At 46.6% G+C, this 24,051-nt stretch overlaps 1 protein-coding gene and 1 long non-coding RNA gene across 3 annotated transcripts in view; one reads left to right on the forward strand and one right to left on the reverse strand.

Annotated features, from left to right (window-relative positions):
- The window catches only part of nenya, a 92,413-nt gene extending 80,464 nt beyond the window's left edge, over window positions 1-11,949 (reverse strand). For both annotated transcript variants that reach the window (XR_007602238.3, XM_050192376.2), the window contains exons 1-5: window positions 11,680-11,949; window positions 11,514-11,575; window positions 11,387-11,449; window positions 11,222-11,278; window positions 8,752-8,810 (exon numbers count right to left, since the gene is read on the reverse strand). Coding sequence is in view for 1 of the 2 variants with exons in the window: in XM_050192376.2 (XP_050048333.1) it covers window positions 8,752-8,810; window positions 11,222-11,278; window positions 11,387-11,449; window positions 11,514-11,575; window positions 11,680-11,791 (353 nt within the window). In the remaining variant the exon portion in view is untranslated. The remainder of the gene's footprint in view (window positions 1-8,751; window positions 8,811-11,221; window positions 11,279-11,386; window positions 11,450-11,513; window positions 11,576-11,679) is intronic.
- A 235-nt stretch (window positions 11,950-12,184) lies between these two features.
- On the forward strand, window positions 12,185-22,257 carry LOC126544880 (uncharacterized). The gene is made up of 2 exons (XR_007602247.3): window positions 12,185-12,755; window positions 21,908-22,257. It is a non-coding gene; the product is annotated as an uncharacterized lncRNA (long non-coding RNA).
- The last annotated feature ends 1,794 nt before the right edge of the window (window positions 22,258-24,051 follow it).

Raw genomic sequence — 24,051 nt, forward strand, 5'->3', positions numbered from 1 at the left:
CAAATGTTTAGGGCTTGCAGCGGGAGAAATGGAACGTGCTCATAGAATAAAGGAGCGAAAACCAGACCACTCTCGGCCCATCAATGTGAAATTGCTCAACTTCAAAGACAGAAGAAACGTGCTGAAAAATGCAAACTGAAAAAACAAGAAAACTAAAATTGTCCCGAGTCTAGATTGAAAAGGATTTTGCGGCCAAGGTGCGATTTATTTGGAAGAAGCTCCGATGTTTCGCTCTTAACAAACAAAAGCCCGGCGAAAAATTCAAGCTTCTATTTGGGAAGGTTGCCCTAAACTGCACGGTTTACGTTTTTGACCGCACCTAGCGAGGTAACTGCCCTTACGAACCGTCATACACCCACGATAACCCAATGACAGAAACACGAATGCCGGGATGCTTCTCTGTCAGTTCTTCTGTCAAACTTTTGTAGTCTATTGCATAAGCAAGGTCACCTGTGTTCCCATGTTGGATCGTGTTCGGCAGATATTGTTTTTGGCACAGAAACCTGCATGGTTATCACCCGTCATTACTGACCGCGAGTTGTCCCTGTCTCGTCAGGTTTCGTTATTTAAAACAATATATGGTTGAATGACGAGGTGGCGGTGTGTTAATCGCAGTGAAAGATAGTTTGGAAGCTTACATTGCTGAAACTGATTCGTGCCTCGAAATTCTGTGGCTAGCTCTGTTTGCCCACACGTGTGTCATTGCGGTCTGCTATCGCCCACCTAAAACATTAATTTCTCGGGTTTAAACGTTCCAAAACCACGGCATGATTATGAGGTGCGCCGTAGTGGTGGACTCCACATTAATTTTGACTACCTGGGGTTCCTTAACGTGCACGACCCAATGCCCGGTACACGAGCGTTTTTGCATTTCGGCCCCATCGAAATGCGGCCGCCGCGGTCGGGATTTGATCCCACGCCCTCGGCCTTAGCAGCGCAACGTTTAAGCCACTACGCCACCAGGGCTGGTGCTATCGCCTACCTGATCCATCTGGCAAATTTCCAGAGTACGTGAATAAATCCAAGTTTTGTGAAAATAGGTACCCAACATCGCTGATATTTCTAGCCGGTGATTTTAATTATCCGAATATCGAATGACAATCATGCAGGCTCCTAGGTGGCACAAGATAGTGTGCATGTCAATAATAATAGCTTGGTGGCGCAACCAACCGCCTCGTTCCAAAGGGGACACTCATATGGCATCCATCCATACATCCATCAATATCTTCATGACGTACTGTCGTCGTTTGATTTGCACTAAGTGGTTTTTGTTCCCACACGTGGTGATTCACTTTTAGACCTTATGCTTACCACAGAGCCAAACAGCGTTTCGTTAAATGTACTGGATGGCGAGAGCGATCACAATATCTTGCATTGCGAATACGTAGATGCACAGCAAACCCGCGAGCGAATGTCGATATGCTGGTCCGTGATTTTGCAACCTTTTAAGTCGGCTTTTCGTAATCATTCCATCTTCACCATGCAAACATGAACTATAGGCTCTTATTCGTGACGGGCTGAGTTCAGTTAAGGAAACGTATATCCCTAAAGTCAAAATAACTGCCTCGACACAAAGCGAATGCTTTACGACGCACATAAAACGTCGCATTAAGAAACAGAAACGTTTATATTCAACAGCTAAATTATCAACTTCTGAGGAAGAATGGAGGAGCGAACCAACGCATTTGTGCCGAAGCTAAATAGCTACAGCTAAACACAAGCTCTTCCTACACGTTACCCCATGATACAGAAAAGTTTTGGAATGTTTTTAACCCTAATTACGCGTCACATTCAATGGTATCCTTTCTCCGGCACCTTTCTCAACGACGTCCTTTCTCCGGCACAGGTCGCTGTAGAATTTAATGAATTTATTACATCTGTTTTCACGGATCAGAGTCCAGTACCAAATAACCTTCAGTTATAAATTTTACTTTCAACCATGCACGACGTAGTTATCACTCCTGAAGGAATAGAATCCTCCATTGACCGTCTTCCGACGAACTCTGCATCAGGTTCTGATGACGTATGCCATAAGCTACTCAGAGAAGCAGTGCAACAGCTGACCTGCAAAGAAGGGGTCGAGCCCCTCCTTAAAAAAAAGGAAGGGATGAGGTTGCCACCGCTGGCGTAAATGGCTGGCAAACTTGCACTGCAGCTGGCCGTTCTTAACAGCGCCTAATTCGCAAACTGACAAGTCTTAACATAAATGCGAGAACTATACTATGCTTAAAGGGACACTAAAGAGAAAAATGATTTCTTCTGCACCAGTAAATTACCCTTCTACAACACTAAAAAGACCACTCTTAGCACAATAAAACGCTTGGTAAGCCAGAAAAAGCGCAAGAACGAAAGACGGGTGGCGACGCCAGGCCTCCTTGAAGTTCCCGCACTTGGTCGCTGTGACGTCATGGATTTTGATGGCATCTTCTAGGACCTACTTAATTACATAGTGGTAGAGATCGGCTATATTGTGTTCTAAAGGAACCAAACATTAAACATAGCAAGTTTCAGGAACCTTTACTCAGCCAACGCGGCCCAAATGCGAAAACATACTTTGGGATCACGGACGTCACACTGACGTACCGGCGTCGGGGTTTCGGCGCGACAAATACTCATACTTCGACCTTCATTTTCTCATCTAATAATCAAACTATTATTTTGAAATGACTGCCTGCAGGGTTCTCGAACAATGCTTTATTAGTATGAACTTATTAATTGTTTTGCTGTAGTGTCCCTTTAAAGGGCCCCTGAAACGGTTCGGACAAATTTTGTAGACGCGTAGGGTACAACTTAAGTAGAAGATTCGCACCACAATTTAGGTGAAGCGTTACGTATTAATGGAGCTACCAGCGATTAGAAGTTACCCTCCTCCCTAGTCATGCTTTTCCTCCTCAACTCGTTCGCCGAGCCATCGGGGCTAAGCTCCGCCTTCACTGGTTTCGCGTCACGATGCGACGTCACATCGTCGCTTCCGGTTGTTTTGGAGCCCACCCCGCCCGCGTGAAACCTCTCCGCTAGCCGCTTGGCCGTCGACCCCAAGCGAGAGCTATCGAAGCAGCGTGCGTTGCGAGCATTCTGTCGTAGCGCCGAACGTGTCTGGTATTCCGGTAACCACAGGCAAGCTGGTCATTTCGGCAAATGAATGGAGGCATAAACTCAAGCTGATGAAGGAACTTTAGCGTAGACGTACGTGGGGCCTGATCGGTCTGCACGGTCCAGCCACTTGTTGGCGCAGCGCTTAACCAGCCAAACAAAGCGCTAATATTGCTCTAACCAAGTGTAAAACATTTTAAACATTTATAAAAACAAAGTGTTGATGATTACACTCCTGCGAAAAATGCACACCAGCAGCAAAGAAGAATACACTTCGTTACTGCTACTGTGTATGGTAGAGCTCTGTGCCACCAGGTGGCTGCACCGTGCAGACCATTCGCATTTGCGATTCTGCTCATCCCATGGCTCATCCCGTTACGGCACAGTCAAGCGGCCAGACCCTGTCCCCTTGCGCTTGCATTTGCCCTAATACGGGACTCGCGAAACGCTATTGCGTTAGTAATTTTCCGGTGTAAAGTGACGACCACAAACGCGCAAACCCTGGCGCCGATCGGATAGCGGCAGTCCGATGCGCAGCAGCCAGTTCGCTCGTATGCTGCCTTGCAGAGGGACACGATGTCGCAGCTTGACATATTGCCAGTCGCTACGTTTGCAGTCCACAAAGCAACAAAGTCGAATCATAGTGCTCGTGAAAAGACAGAGCGACTCTGACGGCGGAGCTCTCGTCAAAATGGAGTACGTTGTAACACAAGCAGACGACACTTGCTGTGTGCCGGAAGTGCTTAATTGTATTGAAAAATTGTTCTTGTGCATTCTCTTTATGTTACTTTCTGTTTATAAAAACAAATGAACTAACATTCCAACTATTACGAAGATCATTTGTTTACCATAATGTTGGAAAAATTATTGATCACGCGCCCTGATCAGCCAATCGGATAGCTCGCCCCACTGACGTCATATGGGTGATTTTCGTCATATGGGTAGGGGCGGCTTAAAATTCCGCCGAGCAGCGTGCTCCGATCGGCAGCGATGTGCATTTTTAAAACCTTATAATAAATTACACGCTTTACGCGGAGCACTTAGATGTGTCAATTAATGATCAGAAGGACCTACTCTAACGACTCAGTACGTTTGTAGAAAATCGTCAAAATCGTTTCAGGGTCCCTTTAAGAACTTTTAAGGTAGCCGATAGCAATTAGTTTTCGTCAATGAACATACGTATCGCTTGATCCACGTTAAATCTGGACTACCACAAGGTTGTGTGCTCGGGCCGATTTTGTTTTTACTTTAGAATAACGATACCGGTAGTGGTCTGTGTTCCACAGTCAGACTATTTGCTGCTGATTGCGCGATTTATAGACAATTTACTAACCACGTGGCTGTTTCATACAATTTGATTTAAACAATCTCAGTAAATTGTGTAATGAGTGGCAAATGGAAGTTAACGTCAATAAAAGAAAAGCCATTAGATTTACCACTACAGCTAGCCCCATGTTATGTAGCTACATATTAAATAACGTGCATAACGTCGGTAGGTACTATGAAATACGTGGGTGTTCATTTGTCGTCCGATCTCTCATGGAACACTCATACAGAGGCTATAATTAGCAAGGCATCTAAATCATTTGGCTTCGTACGGCGCAATTTGCATTTGGTTAACTACGCCACTAAACGTCTTGCTTACACCGCCTTGGTAGGCTCTAAAATTGAATGCGCATCCATAATTCGGAATCCACAGAGGCCTACCTGATACACTGGAGTCTCTGCAAAATAAAGCTTCTTACTTGATCACAAAAACTTCCTTGCGAACATCAAGCGTAACGGAACTAAATTCGTCACTTAATTTAGCTAATCTCCGAATACGCGGACTACTCACACTTGCGCGCTTTTTTCCACAAACTTTACCACAGTCAGTCGTCACGCGCTACGTTACATATCAGGCTAACCCATCGTGTGTATTCGCGACTCGATCAACAACTTAAAGTAGAACCTATCTTCGCTTACACTCTTGTTTTATCCCTAACCGCTCCTCCTCGCCATCCGACAATGGAATCTTCTCCCGGCTGACATCGCATGCATTGCTGACCACTACGCCTTTGTAAACAGTTTGAATGCTTCCTAAAACTCTAAACGTGCGGTTGTTAGCAACACTACCACAAATGTTCACCATCTCCAGACATATTGCAGCTCCGTGGCAATACGAGATCTCCTGCCGTACCGATTTGGTCTGTTTTCTTGTTTAGTTGTGTATGCGAAGTAATTGGGTGTCGCCTTGTCCTATTTATTGCTGCTCCCGGCTGGCATCGCGTGTATCATCATAACGAGTTGCAAGCTATCCGAAGTGTTTTCTAAAACTCTAAACTCGCGACTTTTAGTAATATTTGCATAAGTTCTTTTTTTCATTATCATCTGACGCATTGCAGTTCCGTTGCAATATGTAAATCCTTGCTAAGTTGTGCATGCTAAGAAATCGTGTTATCTTGTTCCATTAATTGTTGTGCCCCCCTTTATAATTCCTATCAGGCTTTTAGCGTACTTTAAATAAATAAATAAATAAATAAATAAATAAATTGCGTGGTGTGCGTTAGAAGTTGCATAGGAAATATCTTACATTTAACATTTAAAATCCCCCAATTTATACGCCACAAATGAAGTTAAAACTGAAAGTGTCGTATTCATACTATGCAGTAGGTGACGTGAATCTGCTGCACCGATCAAATAGATCGATTCCTCGAAAGGTGTTGACGCAGTAAAGGAGTGGAGCCAGTAAGAAAAACAGCGGAACACTTCGCTGGTGAAAACCGCTAAAGCCAGACGTGTGCTTGAACGGAAAAATACAGTTCATTTTGAGCTATTGGTCATGTTTCGTGGGTGGGTCAAGTGTTATTTTGCTCGTCTACGTTTCTTTTTATTCCACTTATTTCCGCGTAAACGTTCTAGCTCCTAATTTCTCACAGTGTTAGCTCATCTGATGTTCCAAACTATACATCTGAACTTCGCGTTAAGAGGAAGCTTTAGTTCCGGTGCTCCTATCTAAATACATGCAAAAAATAAATTCGTTTTTCACAGCAACCACTGCACCAAATTTGGCAAAGTGTGTTGCATTTAAAAGAAAAACTTAAACTCTAGTGACTGTTGGTTTCGAACTTTTGATTTACATCGCCATTTTTTTTTATTAGAAAGTGGTAAAAATAGAAAATTTTCAGAAAACGAAACTATCAAGTTTATAACTCCGTAACTCAGCAATGAAAAATGACATCACAATTCTGTGAATCGCATCTCATAGTACATCTAAAGCGGACAAAATTGATATGTTACATATGAATCTCAAGAAGTTTAGTAATGTGTGTTTAGTAATACAGCTTCTGCAGAACCCTTGTACACAACGTAACTATTCCACGTAACATATAAATTCACAAATCGAATTTGTCCACTTTCAATGATCTAGTGGATGCCGTTGACAGAACCGCGATATCTGTTTTTGATGCAAAGCTATTCGTTTGTGAACTTCGTGCCCCCATTTTTTTCGAACTTTCGAATTTTTGAAAATCCTTTTACCAAAATTCAGGCCCTAAATCGAAATTCCGCTTCAAACAGCCACTAGAATTGAACTTTCTCTCTCAAATACAACAAATTTCATTAATATATTCGTCCAGCGGTTATCTCAGAAAAACATTCTTTTTTTGCGTTTTACATGTATTTGAATAGGCCGCGTCGGAGTGTGGCCCGCGCTGAAGCTTCCTCTTAAGGCGCAGATTACCGTCCTCGACGAAACACATACCTTATGTAGTGGCACAGTGCGACGACCGGCCGCTGTGGCTATATGGCGTCCTGCTGCTGAGCACGAGGTCGCGTGTTCGATTACCGGCCGCGGTGGCCGCAAAAACGCTCGCGTACTCATAGGATTTAGCTGCACGTTAAGAAAACTCGGGTGGTGGAAGTTAATCCTGAGCCCTCCACGTGTACAGGCGTCTCTCTAGCTGCAGTGTTGCTTTTTTGGTAGCCAAACCCCGTGGATCAGTCGAATCGACGATCCGCTAGGCGCCTTTTTTTCGGATGCGGTCGTCTTCATCAGCACCCACTCGGTCTGTGTGCTCTCCAGTAGTTTAGATAGCTTCAGGCTCATCTCGGCGTCGACGGCCGAGCTTCCACGCGCCCACCCGCGCTGTTCCTCAAGTGGAGACGGTGTCATAACGGGATCCGGCTTCATTTTTTCCATTCTTTTCTTGTCCGGCAATTGTCATTGGCTCGGACGCCACCGTTATCGCTGGGACCGGGACCCTCGTTGCGATGGACGAAAAGAATGAAACACGAAATGGTTCGTAACAAAATAGGACCCCAGACCAGGACTGTTTCGTCACCACCGTGTCCGCGGCGCGAACGATTAGCAGCTTCCCCCACAATTCGCAGACATGCAATTTCTTTCCCTATGGGCATACTACGCACCGTGTCGGCCGAGTTTTCCCGACCGCCGCATCTGTCACCACCGCGGCTGTGGTGGACGAAGGCGTCATCGGTGTTTCTCAAGCTTTCTCTTGATGGCTGCTTTCTTTCAGCGGGGCAGAGCATCGTGGGAAAACTTTAAGGAAGCTTTTTCTTTTCAGATGATAGGTTTTTCATTAGGCCCACCGTGCGCAGGCACTGTTCAGTGCTTGCTTACGCTCGCGTGGGCCCATGCGTGCTACGAGTACATGACAGAAACACCGAACCACGCATCACGCCCTCGTTGCATCACAGTGGTGACTCCGTCCAAGTCAATGACATCAGTATAGTCGGAATAATAACCCACACGGATGCGCACACCGGAATTGTACGAAGGCGGGGCTGCGCGGTATCGGGGCCCGCATTCGCAAAACATCTGATAGGCAAGTGCCATTCTCGGTTGGCGATCCTCTCGTTTTAAGGCAGGCAAAGCGCAAAAAACACGGACGCAACGGCCACTGCTCGTGGCCTACATAGAACGCGTCAATAGAGAGTTTTAGAATAGGGGCCCCAAACGTTTTGGGGCCCCAAAGAAATAGCGTCGAAGCCACTGTGCATGCGCGATACGCAAACTGCGTTTGGGTTTTGCGTTGGGAACGCTATTTCGCCGATTTAGCGGGAGCTCAAATAACGTTCCCAAAAGCTTTGCGTCAACAAACATGGCGGCACCCATCGAAGCGACGGCTCTAACCTAGCACCAAACTGGGTTCGATTCGCGGTAATGCGTGAAGTTCGCAAGCTAGGAGAAGTGACTGCAGTTATCGCTCTCTCTCAACTAGCATGTGTTATGAAGATTGATTCATTAGACGCCGCTGATTCCGAATTCGAGTGTGGATTTTATGGCTCGTAGGCCTAACACGGCTAAGCTTGGCTGGTGAAGGCACGTAAAGTTGGTTTTGTTGCTCCAAACTAAGCACAACTAATTGTTTGCTGCTTGAAGAATAACCTATAAATTGTAATTAAACGCGAATACACGCAAGTCAAAATTACTATTCATATAATAAGATGGTATATGTTATTTAATTATTTTTAATCGTTTTCAAGTGGCGCTGTCAGCGCAAGACGCTATCTGCAAACGCAAAGCCCTATTCTAAAACTCTTCACTCCTGCGTGCCCCAACGCTAACACCCGCAAAGCTCTTTGGGGCCCCAAAATATTGGGGCGCCTATTCTAAAACTCTCTAATGTGTCCAGACATACATGAACGGGTACTTACTGCTTGTACTTGATCCCCAGCTCGGTGGCCTTTTTGTGGCTCGCTTTCAGCGTGCTCACCTGGACGTGAATGAGCGTGTTTCAGTTACCAGGGTTTGTAGTCAAAGGCACGTTTTCACGAGTATACAGCAGTTATTCAGTGGGCAGCTAGCAGAAAATAAGCATGGTTATCCTTTATTTTTATTTTGAGGGGGAGGATAAAGGGTGCAGTTAAGCCGACTCGGCTTGGTTATAGTAAGTGTCATTCATCGTTGATACAAAAAAGCGTGATACATAAAAGTATTTTTCCGAGCGTGAAAGAAGCCCGCGAATACACGCAAAATCGCCGCGCGACTGCCCGCTCGAGGCACTTAGTGTGTATTCGCAGGGCTTCTTTCAGGCTCGGGAAAACGCTTTTATGTAGCACGCATTGGGCAACAGAAAGCTGTATCGGGAGTTTTTCGTGTTGCTGTACAATTTTCTCTTTGACACTTTTCATCCATTTATAGTTAAGAAGTTGCTAAATTAATTTAGACTCATTATCTAATTAGGCGGAATGCAACAAAATAATCTGAGTAACTCCAAGCGACGGCAAACAGCATTACCTTGGTTCGGTAAAGCTACGTGGCATTAGTATATTTTATATTTGCATACTTGCAACCTTTATATATATATATGCACTTGTAGGGCGACGACGCACGTACAAAAAAAATCGATGCTTTATTTCCTACGTTTCGGCCGGGGTCCGGCCTTCGTTAGGGAATACATGACATGGTAAGGCGTTGTGCTTAAATAGTTACATGGCATAAGGGAGGGGGGGGGGGGGAGCGGGCTCTACGCGCATGTCCACTGCCAAGACACACACTGTTGCTGTGAGGATCTTGCACTCGTGACGAATAAACAGTACATGCAAAAAGAAAAGAAAGGAAAAAAGAGAAGACGAAACGCGACGGGACCGTTGTAACAGGTTCGCAGAGCAACACTATATACACCAAAACCTCTTTTTTTTGTTGTTGTATATAGTGTTGCTCTGCGAACCTGTTACAACCATCCCGTCGCGCGTTTTCTTTTCTTCTCCTTTTCTATTTTTTTTTACATGTACTCGCTTTCTTTAAACGCCGTAGAAAATCCCCACGCAGCATGTACATTGCCACAGAAAATTGGATCGGTCGTTTCTGAAACCTCTGTAGAACACAACGAAACGCACTTGGCCCTAAAGTGAATATTACAAGTTTTGCATAATTCATGTTGGCTAATTAACTAATAAAGTGGAAAATAAAACATGCTCTAAGGAGCGCCACACGACGGCAAACCATATGCCGTTGGTTTCATTCAGCTGCGGCTAACCACATTCTTTTAAAATCCTTGGCACAAGTTACGTGAAACACCCTGTACACACACGCACTCTCTGGATGCAAGAACAACCAATGTCCTTTACTGTATACAAATAGTAATAATGTGAATAAACACATAAAAATAAAAGCATCATAAAAACAACAAAACAGCGTGATTCACAAACATCTTGGATGCACCTAGGAAAAAAGCGTAAGCAAAGTCATTTTGTTCTATTGCGTCACTTCAAAAATAGCCCTGAGATTTCATTTCATTACGCATTCAATTTTTATCTGGTTCTTTAAATCTGACTATAACTGCAGCACTCTGTGCTAAAACTCCTGAGATAGACATATTTTTCTTCTAACTTTATCTTCACACTACCTTATTTCGTCGCGTTAACTTACCTCTACGCCAAAGAACAGGCCATGAGTGTGCAAAGCGAAGGTATTCGGATTTATTGCAGCCGCCTCGAATTTCATCTTCCAAAACATTAATCTTAGTGCTCGGTTGTTCCTGCGGGGCATCTTGCCCCAGTCGAAATATCATCTACCACGGGCCACGCACATGAAACAAGACCGCGCTGAACGTTCCGGAACAGCGGCTCAGCAGTTGAGCCACCACGGCAGTTCATTTTCATTCCCCGCATATTACTACGGGCAACTAAGCAGGAAAGTACCTGCGGAAAGCACGCAAACACTATACAGGTATGTGACTTCATTTTACCCAGTTAGCGAGTTTTAGCTATATACCTGAGCATATAGAACGACACACATTAGCGCCCCTATAAGCGTATGGTCAACACTTTTGCAATGCCTGCTCAGTGGTCCGTCGCTGTGGCTCCTCGTTTCGAGAAATTTGATTACCGTGGTTGCTAGAGCACAAGCAACCATCGCCCGGCGCTGCTGCCGCTCCGTGTTCGCCATGGCGGTGGTGTTGCCCTAGCTAGCCCAGTTGCTTCCCTTGTCACGTGCGATGAAAGAAAGTTGACGTGACCGTAAACATGTCCGATAAACTGAAACCAATTACCGAGAAAGTAGGGCCCTCTAAGTGACCCACGGTTCCGGTGTCACTGGGCAGGCATTGGTCGACGAATAAGACATCCGGAAAAGCTTCCTGTGCGCATAAAGCACTGTTGCAACAAGGAAAAATGTTCTCACCTCTTGTCTCAGGCACGTCGCTAGCCTGACGAGTTGAGACACTTGGAATTCACTGATCTGTGAAAAAAAAAAGAGCGAGAAAGAAAAAGACACCGTGCTGGTAAAAACATCCATTAAAGTAAAAGGCGCTGAGGCTGCCATAACGGGTGACTGCGATGATCATACCATCATTGCTCTTTGTAAAATGTGTTTAGGGTCCTTGAAAAGTTCCCGAACATCCTGACTCATCTGAAATAACATCTCAGTGAGAACACCTTTTCGCAGACGACGCACAACAGAACGTGGTACATACGGTTTGAGACAAGGCAGCAGTCGTGCATGTCGCACCGCACATCTTGCACGAGTTCCGAGTGCCTAAGCAGAAGCGCGAAATCCAGCGGCAAAGTAAACCTTCAGAATCATGCGACATGCTAAAAACAGATGATACTAAAATGATTACAAATGCAACTCATACTCACAATCTTCCTTACAAGTATGGCAGTACACATGGGCGCATGTTGTGACATAAAACATTAGCGTTCGCGATGGCTGCGCAAAACAGTTGTTACAGTAGACCAACTTGTTCATCATGAATCCTGTAGATCAGTGAACGGCGCTACAAATTAATGTAAACGTAGAGCTCAGGCGTCAAGAAAGCTAACTACGAACGATGTCGACGACCAGTTTTTCACTAGAACTTCAGTTTTACAACGTTTTCTTGCGGCGTCTGAACGCGCTGTGACTTTGCGTGTCCTGGTGTGACTTCTGGTTCGTAACTTTCGGTTCTATATTTATTATAATGTTGTTCATACAGTAAATCTTTTATAAATAGACCATAAACTTCATAATTACCAGAGTAATCGAAAATTATAGCGCTTCGTCAAATCATATTTGCCGGGGAGAGTTCCGGAACGCGCCGCACCGCCTTTTGGCGACCCTGCGCAGCCAACGCTGAATCGGCCGCGCGCGGCGCGCCGCACTTACGTACCATGACAGAGAGGTGCGAGGTCTGTTGGGTCTGTTGCTTGTGAGCGGGTGAACGGAGCACGGGAGCGTGCATCGTTTCGTGGGCGGCGTCAGTCAAATAAAACTCCCGGCGGAGTTGCGGCGCCGCTAAGGAAAGTTGTTCTACTGCTTACGAGTAGTGTCCGACGAGCTTTACTGAACTATTAGAGGATTTCTGGCTTTCAGACTGAAAGTTTGCGTCTGTGCTGAACTCGGAAGTACGGCCTCTGGGCCGTCAAGCGCATCGCAGCGCATTGTATGAGAGTAGTGTGCGTGTGCGCGCGCGTGTGTGTTTGCCATCGGAGTGTGACTGCTTGAGCGGAGAGTCGGAAAGAGACCGGGCTGCGAGCATCGACGGAAGCAGACACTGCAAACTCTCGAGAAGTTCTCAACTAACGGGTGCGGACTACACCGACTAGCAGTATGACTTCTCGGTTTACGGTGTCCAAGACCGAGAAAAATCTGCTCGCCGACGACGCTTCGGCCGAGCCCCGCTACGGATCCACGGGCCGCGGCAGTGCGTCGGGCTACGAAGACGCCGACTTTCACGGTGAGTGATTGTTTTAGAGCTGTTGCGCTCTTGTTTGCGACGCTACCTTCTCCGAATAACTGTTCGTTAAATTTATTTTTCCATTTCTTTATAGTGGAAATTTGACCGCTTTATGACCCTGCACGAGCTGTAGCTGTCGGCATCGTGACTAAGAACGATAAGCGTTGCGGCATGTCCGGCTGCGCGAGCGTTGGAGCCTTTGAAATGCTCCAAGGAAACAATTGAAGCAAAAAAAAAAAAAAAAAAGGCAGTCTCGCCTTGATGGCCTTGCTGAGGTTGATTTTGATGCTATCTTTTTTTCCTTCTTTTTCTGCTCGATTTCTTGTTTCCCAACGCGGCAATCGCACGTAAGGCGGTTCGTTTGATTTCCCGCGACGGCAAAGCAATTTCCCAGCGCGTGCATCTTTAAGGCACGAGAAGTAACAAAATCGTGAGAATGGGAATGAAGGAAAGTTACCAGCTGTAGGACAGCCGTCTGTTCTCTCACTGTGTCCGATATGACCACCCCTGGCTCAGTTTAACTTACTTCTAAGCCCGGCAGTGACAGGAGGAACATACATAAAATTAACCTTTACTTTTGTCTTTATTTCGCTCAGCAGGCAGGGAAATAGCAAAAGTCGAGACGGACTGCTTGGACAGCGCTGAGCAAGCGCTGCTCACGCCGGTTTCCGTGTCGGTTTACCAGACGGGCCAAGTTAGCTTTGGCCGTCCATTTCGAAACCGTGGACTAATACGCCGGCGGCTCCGTGCGCGCAGCAGACGACATGAACGCGCGGCGCCGTCAGCTGTGTTATGCTGGCGCGGCCGTATAAACAGACAGAACACCATGGCCAAAAAGAAAAAAAGGAAAATAATGAAAGGAGGGAAGCGAGCTTTAGTTAGTTTGATTCGTGAATCGCTGTTTTATTTTTACTTTTTCTTGAGCGTGTTTTGTTAATCCATCGTAGGAGTGCTCAATCGTTTTGGTTTTGCGAAGGCACCCTCGCGTTCCTAACCATCAAAATGTTTACTTTGTTTCTGCCTTACAGCACGCATAAGCAATACCTATCCACATAATGAAACATTTGTATGCGGCTGGGTAATGAGCGCATATGAGAACCGTGTCAGCTTGAAAGTCAATTAAGTACGCCGCATGTCGCCATTTTTTTTTTTTCGTGTAACCTGTGCAAGGTGCGGGTTGGTATCATTCGTAGTCTTGCAACGTATGGCACAATGAACAGGTAGTAAGCACGTGGACTTTTTTTTTCGTTCCTAATTTGATTCAGCACGTCTAAGGTCTCTTGGTAGAAGCACGCGCTTGCGGCATCCGGCGCCTGTAAGGCTTGCAATACGTTGCTGTCGCTAGGGGGCCAGTTCAATTTAATTACAATTTCACGCTTGCGATCTAGTGATCAGTCTCCCCCTCTTTCTTTTTTCGCTCTGTTTTTATATTTTTTTATTTTGTTCCTCCAGCTCTAACGCTTATGTTGTGAAAAAAAGAAGGGGGGGGGGGGGGGGCTGTACGGGCCACAACCACGATTTGATTGCGAGGCACGCCATAGTGGGGGACTCCGGAATAATTTGCACCACCTGGGGTTCTTCAACGTACACCTAAATGTAAGCACACGCGTGTTCTCGCATTTTGTCCACATCGAAATGCGGCTGCCGTGGTCGGGATTCGATCCCGCGAGCTCCTGCTCAGCAGCCCAACACCATAGCCACTAAGCAACCGCGGCGTAACTTGCGTTTTGTCTGTACACAATTTATGTAAAATAAGATCGTTCCATCGCGCAAATATGACGTATATATACATATATATATATATATATATACTGCATGAAGTCATCGGTACAACGAATGAACGATGCGTACACGTTCTTGCTTAGATGCTGCATAATATCTGCATTGCTACTTCCGGCGAACAACGGTACTACATTACGGCGGTGTTGCGGGAGCAAATCCCGGACGCGGGGGACGCATTTCGATGAGAGCGAAATGCAAACACCCGTGTGCCGTGCATTGTGTGCACCTTAAAGAACCCCAGGTGGACAAAATTAATCCGGGGTCTCCAACTCCTGCGTGCCTCATAATTAGATCGTCGTTTTTCTCACGAGAAGCCCCAGAATTTAATTTTATTTACGACATCTTCTGTAAGTGTATATAGTTTACTCTAAACTGGATCAGGCGAAATGCGAAAACACCCGTGTACTTAGACTTAGGTGCACGTTAAAGAACCCCTGGTGGTCGAAATTTCCGGAGTCCCCCACTACGGCGTGCCTCATAATCAGAAAGTGGTTTTGGCACGTAAAACCCCACAATTTAATTTTCTTTTAAACTGGATCTGTAGCGCGTGTTCGGGTAGGAAATGAAACTTTCGCTGTATTTACTGCAAAGTTCCTGTCACTTGGAACGGAACTGAAGATGTACAAGCACCCGTTCGACAGCACCCAATCGACAGCCCAGGGGTGTTGCAGAGGAGCTCGAGGTTACGGGTTTGATCGCGAACGCGGTGGCCGCGTTTCGATGGGGGTCAAAATGCAAGAACGCATGCCCACTCGACTTTAGGTGCGCGCTAAAGCACCCCGGGGGATCAAATTTCATCGGGAGTCCCCCCATATGGTGGTAATTCTATAATCATATTGGGGTTTTGGCACGCGAGAACCCCAGAATTCATTTATTAAGATGAACAAATAAAACAATGTAGTAAGTGCGTCGTTTTCTTTGTGTTGTGACGTAGAAAGAAGTTTGTTATCTGCCGTTACTTCTTTTTGTTTTGTTTTCCGTAAACGCTCGCACAACTTGTACCTTTTCTTTGACCCGAACATTGGGTTTAACTGACACGTGAACTCGGTCTGCAAAGACACTTGTCTCGGCAAGTGTAACCTTCCTTCACTGCAGGGATGGCGACTTATTGTGACTGAGAGATTGTGGGATTTATTTAATGCGAGGGGAGTTGCGTTTCATTTGTCTCCATAAACTGGGTGCCCCCGCTGGCTGCTGCCACAAATTCAGGGGAGGAAACGTCCACTTTCACCTGATAGTCTCTGTGCGAGCTTTAGCCTAAAAAGATAAGTTCGAGGTCCCAACTGCAGGGCTTGCAAAGTGTCTGCAGACGCGTGCTGCGGCCGGCCATTGCCGGTGCACTCGAGATGAGCGCGCCTTTGCTGTAGTGGCGTCTACTGTGCCTGGCCTCACAGCGACGCCACTTGCGAAGGTGTCATCGCCAAAGCGCCACTTTGTTGAATTGTCGCCGTCTTCTCACTCGACCAGTATGTACACTGTTTTTTCTAGACATATTGCTTGCGTGTACTTGTTGATTCTCTCGGTTCGCCTGTTTCCTATCATTTGATTAACGCTGAAATCAATCTCGCTAATAAATTACTTTTCATTTAAATTGAACATTGAGCATAAACCCCATGAGAGCGATTTTCTGCGCGACGAGCGACGAAACGGGCCGTCGCGCGAACAGATCGCTCGTTCTTGTCGCTCGGTTATGGAAATCTAGAATTCGTCGCCCGGAAGTGCTATGAGCGAGTAGCCAATAGCGCGAAGCCGGAGTTGGATGTAGTACGTCAGTCAAGTACTGCCGATTGTCGCACGGAACGAGCAAACGACTAAACTTTGATACGTGCAAGGATAAGAAGCTACTTCAAGGCCTTCAGAAATACTTATGCTGCTCTGTTCAGTAGAACGCATCAACTTAAATCAATAAAGCACGGGTCACGCTTGTTTCGACGCATATATTGCTGCCCTCATACAGGTAACACCGGGAAGACGTCGCTCAGAGTTGTCGCTTGCATGGGGTACGACTTGTAGGCGACGAGCGAACGCGACAGCCATCACCATCGCGTCGCTTGCCGCCGTCGCGCGTATATAAGATCGCTTGCATGGCGTCTATGCTTTATTATGGAGGATGATATTATGAGGAAGAAAAAAAAAAACTTTATAGCATAGAACGCAAAGGAGCAAATCTGCGCCAATTTCCAAATATGCCACATGTCTGTCTTTTGTTTGTTTTTTTTTTTTTTGAAAGCGAGCATATTAAAAACGAAAAAAGAGAAAAAGGAGCCTGCGACACATTGCGTTCTTCCGCATTTTCAGGTGCATTTATGGAAGACACTGACGTTACTTGCTTGACAAATCCGAATACGAAATTGAAGTCAGGCAGTAAGTAGGAGGATGAAGCAACGTTTTCTTAGCTGAAATTGTAAGCCTAGCACCAATTTCGAGATATCCGGCCTTAAAACCAGCGAGCAATTTCTCAAAAGCGTGCGCCAAGCAGTTCGGGATGACCTTAACTGTAACGCCAGTCCATTTGTTTAGTGGATTTTGGAGGCGGTTATCTCGAAAGTGACGCTGTTCATAGGATTTTCGCACGGCAGACACGAGTTCACTGCGGCACGGCTTCAATTTCGCAGCTCCAACGTATGCCCTATAGTGATCAATTAAAAAGTTAGTTCGTGAATATTTCTAATTAGTCACCTTGACGTTGCGGTTTTTCGCTTAAGTATAACGTTCTGCCTCTTGAGGTTCTCCACCTTGAAGGGTGAGTCACTTTCGTGCCACAGTGGTGGAAACTCATATTAAATCTACGATTGCGCTTTCTTGAAAGCCAAGAAGCGTAGCTTTTCAAAAATGCGCAGAATTATCAATCTCTCGATTCACGTGCACTTTCCCACAAGGTTAAGACAACGGCAAATGCTGTTCTGCGTAGCGAGACTCAGACGTTCATCGTCAGACTACATAAGCAAGGCGTCTGACGAAGCTTTCAAAGCCAGTTTCTTTGGGTCATCGTGAATGAGAGAGTTACCAGGACTGCCTTAGTTGTGGTTTTTTATCCGTAAAATATAGGATTGTGACCCTCGACAAGCGACGCATGTCGACATTGCCTCTCTGAGCAACAAACTGTGGATATGCAGCGCACCACCAATATCGAAACTGTTTCACAAACTGAATAAAACTATAGATTATGTTGCTGAGCGCTATATTTGGGTTCATTCTAGCGTGGCACATTAAGCGCCATCTTTAAACGGGCCAGTGAGACGGACAAGATACAGGCGCTAGCTCGCAATTGAATTTTATTGGACGCCGCACGGCGTGCGTATGTGTAGACACGAAAACAGGTGAAGGTGCGCAGACTGCATCGCGCATACGAGGTCGCACGTATCTTGAAAAGCAAGCGATGGAAACAAAATCATAGCAGTCTTTCTAAAAACATTCCTTCTTTGCTCTGCAACAATGTACCTAGGTGTCACTTAAACGTGCCTTCTCCCTCCTATATGGTACGCTTCCTTTAGCTCTCGCGCAACCACCGCTCTTGTCTACACGTATGTGTACGCACGTGGCTTCTAACAAAATTCACTGGCGAGTTAGCGCCTGACCCTTGTCGTTCGCACGAACGAAATAATAGTTCTCTTCAATTTGGCTGCACTTTCTACGTTATAGTTCCGTTGCGGTACAGTAAGAGTGCTGGAGAGTACAGTGCCAGTTCAGAGAGTTCAAGTGTAGTACCCGCACTAGCGAAGCACGTTTATTTCAAGTAACGAGTAGAAGAAAGCCTTGCCGTCTGCTCTGCGTATTTCGCGCGTTTGGCGCATTGTGTCGGAGCGTCTGCTCTTGTGTCGCGCCACGGCGTGCTGTGGGGGCGTGTCGCAGCGTCTGATGTGGTCGCCGCATCGTTCTAGGGACGTTTTTTTGAAATGGCGTGGCTCCTCGCGGTTTGACATATGTTTTGCCTTGTGACTGTGCCCAAAGTCTGGCTCCTGTGAGGACATGTTTCTGCAATCTGGCACCATTTCCTATCAACTTAGTGCAGGTCTGTCGTGAACCGTTTCGACGAAATCGCATATAGCAAAAGGGAGGGTATTTTCTTTTCGTTATCGCAATAATCGATATCTTGATAGTACTACGTCGTGAGAACGGAATGGAGGAGGTGGATGCTGTTTTTTTGTCAGGCAATTTTACGATGGAAAGCAATTTAACGTGTCACATGACTTTACTAAACGGCCCTCGCACCTATTCAGGCATCGAACTTGTACCTCAGATTCTTATACAAGCTTTAGGAACTGTTGTCGCCACAGCGGCAGATATTGACGTCTGCGCGCCGTGTCGTCTGCCACCGAGAGCTTGCAGGATGCCTGCACTTCCGAAGTAGCGAGTGCAGGAGAACCGCGAACTCACGAGCGCAGGACTTGCCTTGCACGAATCCAAACGCGCTGCACTGTAAGATCGAGGACAAAAGTGCTGCACTTCCTGAACTGGGGCATATAGTGCAACCAAATCAAAGAGGCCGTTTGCGTCACCTGAATGCTTAGACTCACTAAGTGTCACCAACCTTATTTTTGCACGATTTACATCCATGTTTTCCATTTTAATGGGTAAATTTGGACCTTATGCTTTTTAAGGAAAAAAAAGTGAGAAGAAACTGCCTTCTTTTCTTTTTTTACAATTATTATTATTTTTTTTTAGCACTCGCACGTCTACTGATTCGCACAGCATCAATCTGCCCACATTCCTCTGAAATAAGAGAGGGCTGCATGCTTCGACGTTATCTTCTCAGGGGCCAGAACAGGGGATGTTCGAACAGTGTAGGGAAATCAGTCCCGACCAGCTGGACGGAGAGGTTTGCCAATTCTTTGGGTGTATCACTTTCACTACGTCCACCGTCTGATCACAATCTAGCTTATGAAACCTTAGGGCGGACATTTTTCTCGAATACGCGTCTGTCATCTTGTCCCCCCGATCAAGCTTACCAAATTAATCCATCGGAATCCACAAAAACAAAAAAAGAACAAAAAAGAAACCTGTGCGGCCCGCTTCGTTTCCTTTATAGTTATGATCGTCGCACCAGTATCTCGTATGTCAAATCGGCCCTTGGTCTCACCGCTCTGCTTTTGCGCCGAAAAATCAGCCCGCTATGTCTTTTCCACAACCTCTATTACAGCTCTCCCTTATCTACGAGGAACACTTCTGTTAGCCCCGGCCCGGTCTTCTAGCCACCGTTCCAACTGTGTCAGTGTACCACACCTGCATGGATCTACAAAGGCTTTTAATCAATCGTTCCTTCCCCCTGTGATTGAATCATAGAATTGTTGGCTAGATCAGACTGTCAATGAACGTGATCGAGACTTATGTAAACAACCCGTGTAATGTACCAACTTTTTTGGACGGGGTATAAACAGCGCGTAAGACGAGGACAAGTGAAAGAACGACAACACGAGCGCTGACTAACAACGTTAACTTTGTTGCAGCAAGGCAACACGTAGAAACCAGGAGAAGCTTCCCCGCATGCGCCGAGCATATCGTCAGGGATAAAAGGCTTTTGTTAAAGTTTAAAGCCGTGCTCGCGCACACATTGCCTCCGTTGTGAATAGCGTGTGCTTTGGCTATAAAACGCGCGTGAGTCTACTCACAACGGAGGCAATGTGTGCGTGAGCACGGCTTCGATAGCTTGAAGCAAAAAGGAAATCGCATTGCGAGATCGCTCCTGAGGAATAGTCACCTTTAAAACTGATGATTCTTCCTTCCTGCACAAAAACTTCAATCGATGCATTTTATCCTTGACGATATGCTAGGCGCACGCGGGGAAGCTGTACCTGGTTTCTATGTGTTGCCGTGTTGCAATAAAGATAACGTTGTTAGTCAGCGCTCGTGTTGTCGTTCTTTCACTTGTCCTCGTCTTACGCACTGTTATCCCTTCAAATGTGCAACACCAACTAGCCCAACGTCGAACTAACACTTGCTATCTTTCTCCCCACTCGTCATGTTGTTTGGGTAAACTTATTTGTATTTCGTACTGTATGGTATTTCTTCTTTTATTTTTGCTTTTCTGACCTTTCTTTTTTTGTCTCGTCACGATGTCAAAGCTTGTTCACCTAATGTGTTCGTTTACATAATATGTGTTTATGGAACGATTTACTCTGTGAGAGCGTTTTCATTAATGCATCACACCATGCAACAACTCACGTGACAGATGAATGACAACATTTTCTGACATGCTGCATCTAGTTGCTCGCTGCGCACGAGTGACGGCTGCGTAGACGTGGTAGTACAACCGCTTGTGCTGGGCGTCGTCGTTCAGCTCCCACGCGCGTAAAATGCTCGCCATCGTGGCGGAGCCTGCGTGATCCGAGTTAATAGCGAGCCCGCGGCTATGCGGTTCATCCAACAGTGGTATGGAGGAAACGCTCCATGGCACCTGCGGGGCAGTAATGTAGAAAACAGCGCGGCCGCCACCTGTCTGCACCGTGCTGTAGCAGTGCGCGGGGGATGCCAGCGGCCCGACCCGCGTTTGGCCGCTGTGTCGCGTGCCGCAGAGCGGCGTCCTTCGCCGGGCGCACCAACTTGTCCTTTCTGCTGCTCTCCGAGCGCGTCACTGTCCGCCGATAATTGTTCTCCTAGGGCGGCCCGTTGACCCAACCGCTCGCGGGGCTGCGTGCCGGCGGCTGGGAAGGGGGCCGGCCGAGAGCTCGCCCCGATGCGTTTTCCGCCAGCGGTGCCTTTTCTTTGGTCCCCCCGCAGTGCGCGGCTTTCTTCGGCCGGGATGGAGCCGCCCGTGCCTGCGCGATTGATGCTCGGAGGGACAGATGTGGGACCCTCCCTCTCGCCATTGGGCTTTGTCGCACACCAGGTGGAGCTCGTGTGCTAGCTCTGTGCTTGTTACAATTTTCTTCATTATTTTTTTTTTCGGTGCATGAACGCTTTGCACCCGAGCGCCTGGCATCGGACGCTCGCTGCGTCGGGTGCGTTCTGAACGTTGGTTTGTGCTGGCACCGCCTGTGGGTAATTCCTTTTCCTGCTTGACGAACACAGGGATGCGATCTCCCGCGCAGTGCACCATTTTCATGCTCCGAGCTGTGCACGCCTTCGTGACTACACTTTCGTGGGCTCTGCTGCCGTCGCTATATGTGCAGACACTGTGCTGTTAATTGGTGGCTGCTCCACTCCGTAGTTGCGAGTTCCGACTCATTATAACAATACCTGGTGCATATGTCCCTAGTGTTGCGTCCTGCAAGCCATGGTGTTCATCGTGATTTGCCCCTCCGTCGCCGAGTATTTAAACGCTACGCTTTAGAGAAAAAAAAACTGCAAAGAAAAACTGTTTTACTAAAATGGCTTCCCTGTTTTACCTTGCCTGGGTCATTCCCTAATTCCGTTCTTCATTTACTGTACAGGAAACCTGTTCTCAGCTGACCAACGAGCTGGTTTCAAGGAATACATGCTGCTGTTTGGACTGGTAACTTAGCCAGATTCGTTTTACGTGAAACCTTACTGTACATGAGTAGCATGATCAGTTAGTTAATATCTTGCGCTTTGGATGTAATGCAGAAACAGTGCGTCATTAGCCGCAAGGCTGCGTCGCCAGTCTTTCATACATACAAAATAACAGAACATACATACATATTCTTGCGGACTGATCTGCGGAAACGAAGCATTTCTTCACCAAGGTATATAGCCTTATGTAATATTATATAAGGCAGTATTGTGCAACGTTTATTGGCGAATAAATGAATAAGTATCTAGACTCGTCTGCTTACTCGTGTGTGTGTGTGTGTTTGTGTGTGTGTGTGTGTGTGTGTGTTTGGAGAGTGGCATGGGAGCGGCCCAGACCTCCTTTTTCATGCTCTTGTGCCCATAGGGTTCGACGTGATTGGCATGGTGTGAGCTCCTTCTCTAGGACAATACACCTCTAAAGAAAGTCAGGTGTGGGCCCATTCGGATAACCGGTGGCAACGTGGTTTTGAACCCACGACATCGCGCAGCCGAGCCGGGCACTCGACCACGAAGCCACGGCTGTGGTCATCACAGGCTCGCCGTCTAAGGCAGCGCAATTCCGTGATCTTGCTACGTAATAATCGCCGAGAGCTGTTCGCGCATCGTGGAAAGAACACGCGTGCGGTTATGGCCACCTCTCCTCCCTAGCTGTACTTTGCTGTACCTTGGTGTACCTTGTACCTCCAACTTGTACCTGGAGTAGCATGCCAGGCGATGAGCCAAGCTGACCTCTCCAGCATATCATTAATGTTTCTCTCTCTCTCTCTCTCTCTCTCTCTCTCTCTCTCTCTCATATTGATGTGTCTATAATTCTCTACGACCGCTTAAGTGATATCGTGACAATTAGCACAACTAAAAATTTAGATACTTACTTTTAATTAATTATATGGATCTCGAGTTGCTTTTTGAAGCGCCTTGTCTCCCCTTTTCGTTGCTGTTCAAAAAGCTCTGAAGATGAATATCAACCAACCAGCCCATTTGTCCATCTTATTGAAATATATTGACGTCATGGACTAAAATAAATTACAGGCTGTTTCTCAACAATATTCTAAGCAACATTCACTTGGTCTTATTCACATAGTATGACTCGTGTTTTTCTAAAGCTTGGTGCGTGATACCTAGGACAACCTGTACAAATGGGCCGTTCAGTTGCCAGAATGTGTAATGTGGATGCTGTAGCATGCAGAAGTGGGCACAAATTGCAATATACAGGAAGAAAATAAGAAAATTTCTCATGGACTCGTGCTGATAGCCCCACCAACAATCGCGCGTGCGCGTGTATGCGTTCTCAAACTAAACCTCTGTGCCGGTCTGCCTTTTCCTTCGCTTTCTATGTAATCGTCCAGTTTTGCGTAGCTTCGTGGGCGCAACATAGTCGTGTATCGGCTGCTGCGCCAGATTAGGAACGAAAAAAAAAAAAAGCAGTCGTGTTTGCTTACTAGTTTTGTGCAGCACCGGTGTACGGTGTGAAAACTCTTCCTATTTCGTAAGCACACCATAGTAAGTTCTAGGACTGCATCTTACTCGCTGGCGAGCTAGCGAAAACCGAGATGCGTGTCGTAGCCACTCATGGCAGCGCCAGTGTAACTGTCTGCATGCGTGCGCACTGCATGCGCGACTCCCGAATTGCACAAGTTTCGCGCTGCTGGGAACTTGCCGTTAATGTCTGAGCAGTCTCATTATAGAGAGACCTTAGTTTCGGTTATTTCGGTCTCGTAACCGAGTACAGTTTATGTGCACTTCTGGTTTTATTTGCATTGTGACGTGCAACTCTCGACGCCTTCGTGCCGTGCATCCCCGCCGAATACCTGCAGCACACGCTGCGCTGGGAAACGTTTGCACTGTCGCGCGGTGTTCGTGGCCAGAATACGTAAACCTTGTGCGTGGCCATTTACGAACTACAGTCGCGCTTGCATGCGTTGTTCGTCTGGCGTGCCAAGAGCTAATTTGCAGCGCCGCTGTTTATCAATGTGTTCAAGTGTAGCGTAGTGAGTAGCGGTCTGTACAGATGTGCCGAACGTTACGGGACCGCAAGCGTTGAACG

The sequence above is a fragment of the Dermacentor andersoni genome, chromosome 1 (assembly GCF_023375885.2).
Source record: "Dermacentor andersoni chromosome 1, qqDerAnde1_hic_scaffold, whole genome shotgun sequence".
Classification (NCBI taxonomy): Eukaryota; Metazoa; Arthropoda; class Arachnida; order Ixodida; family Ixodidae; genus Dermacentor; species Dermacentor andersoni.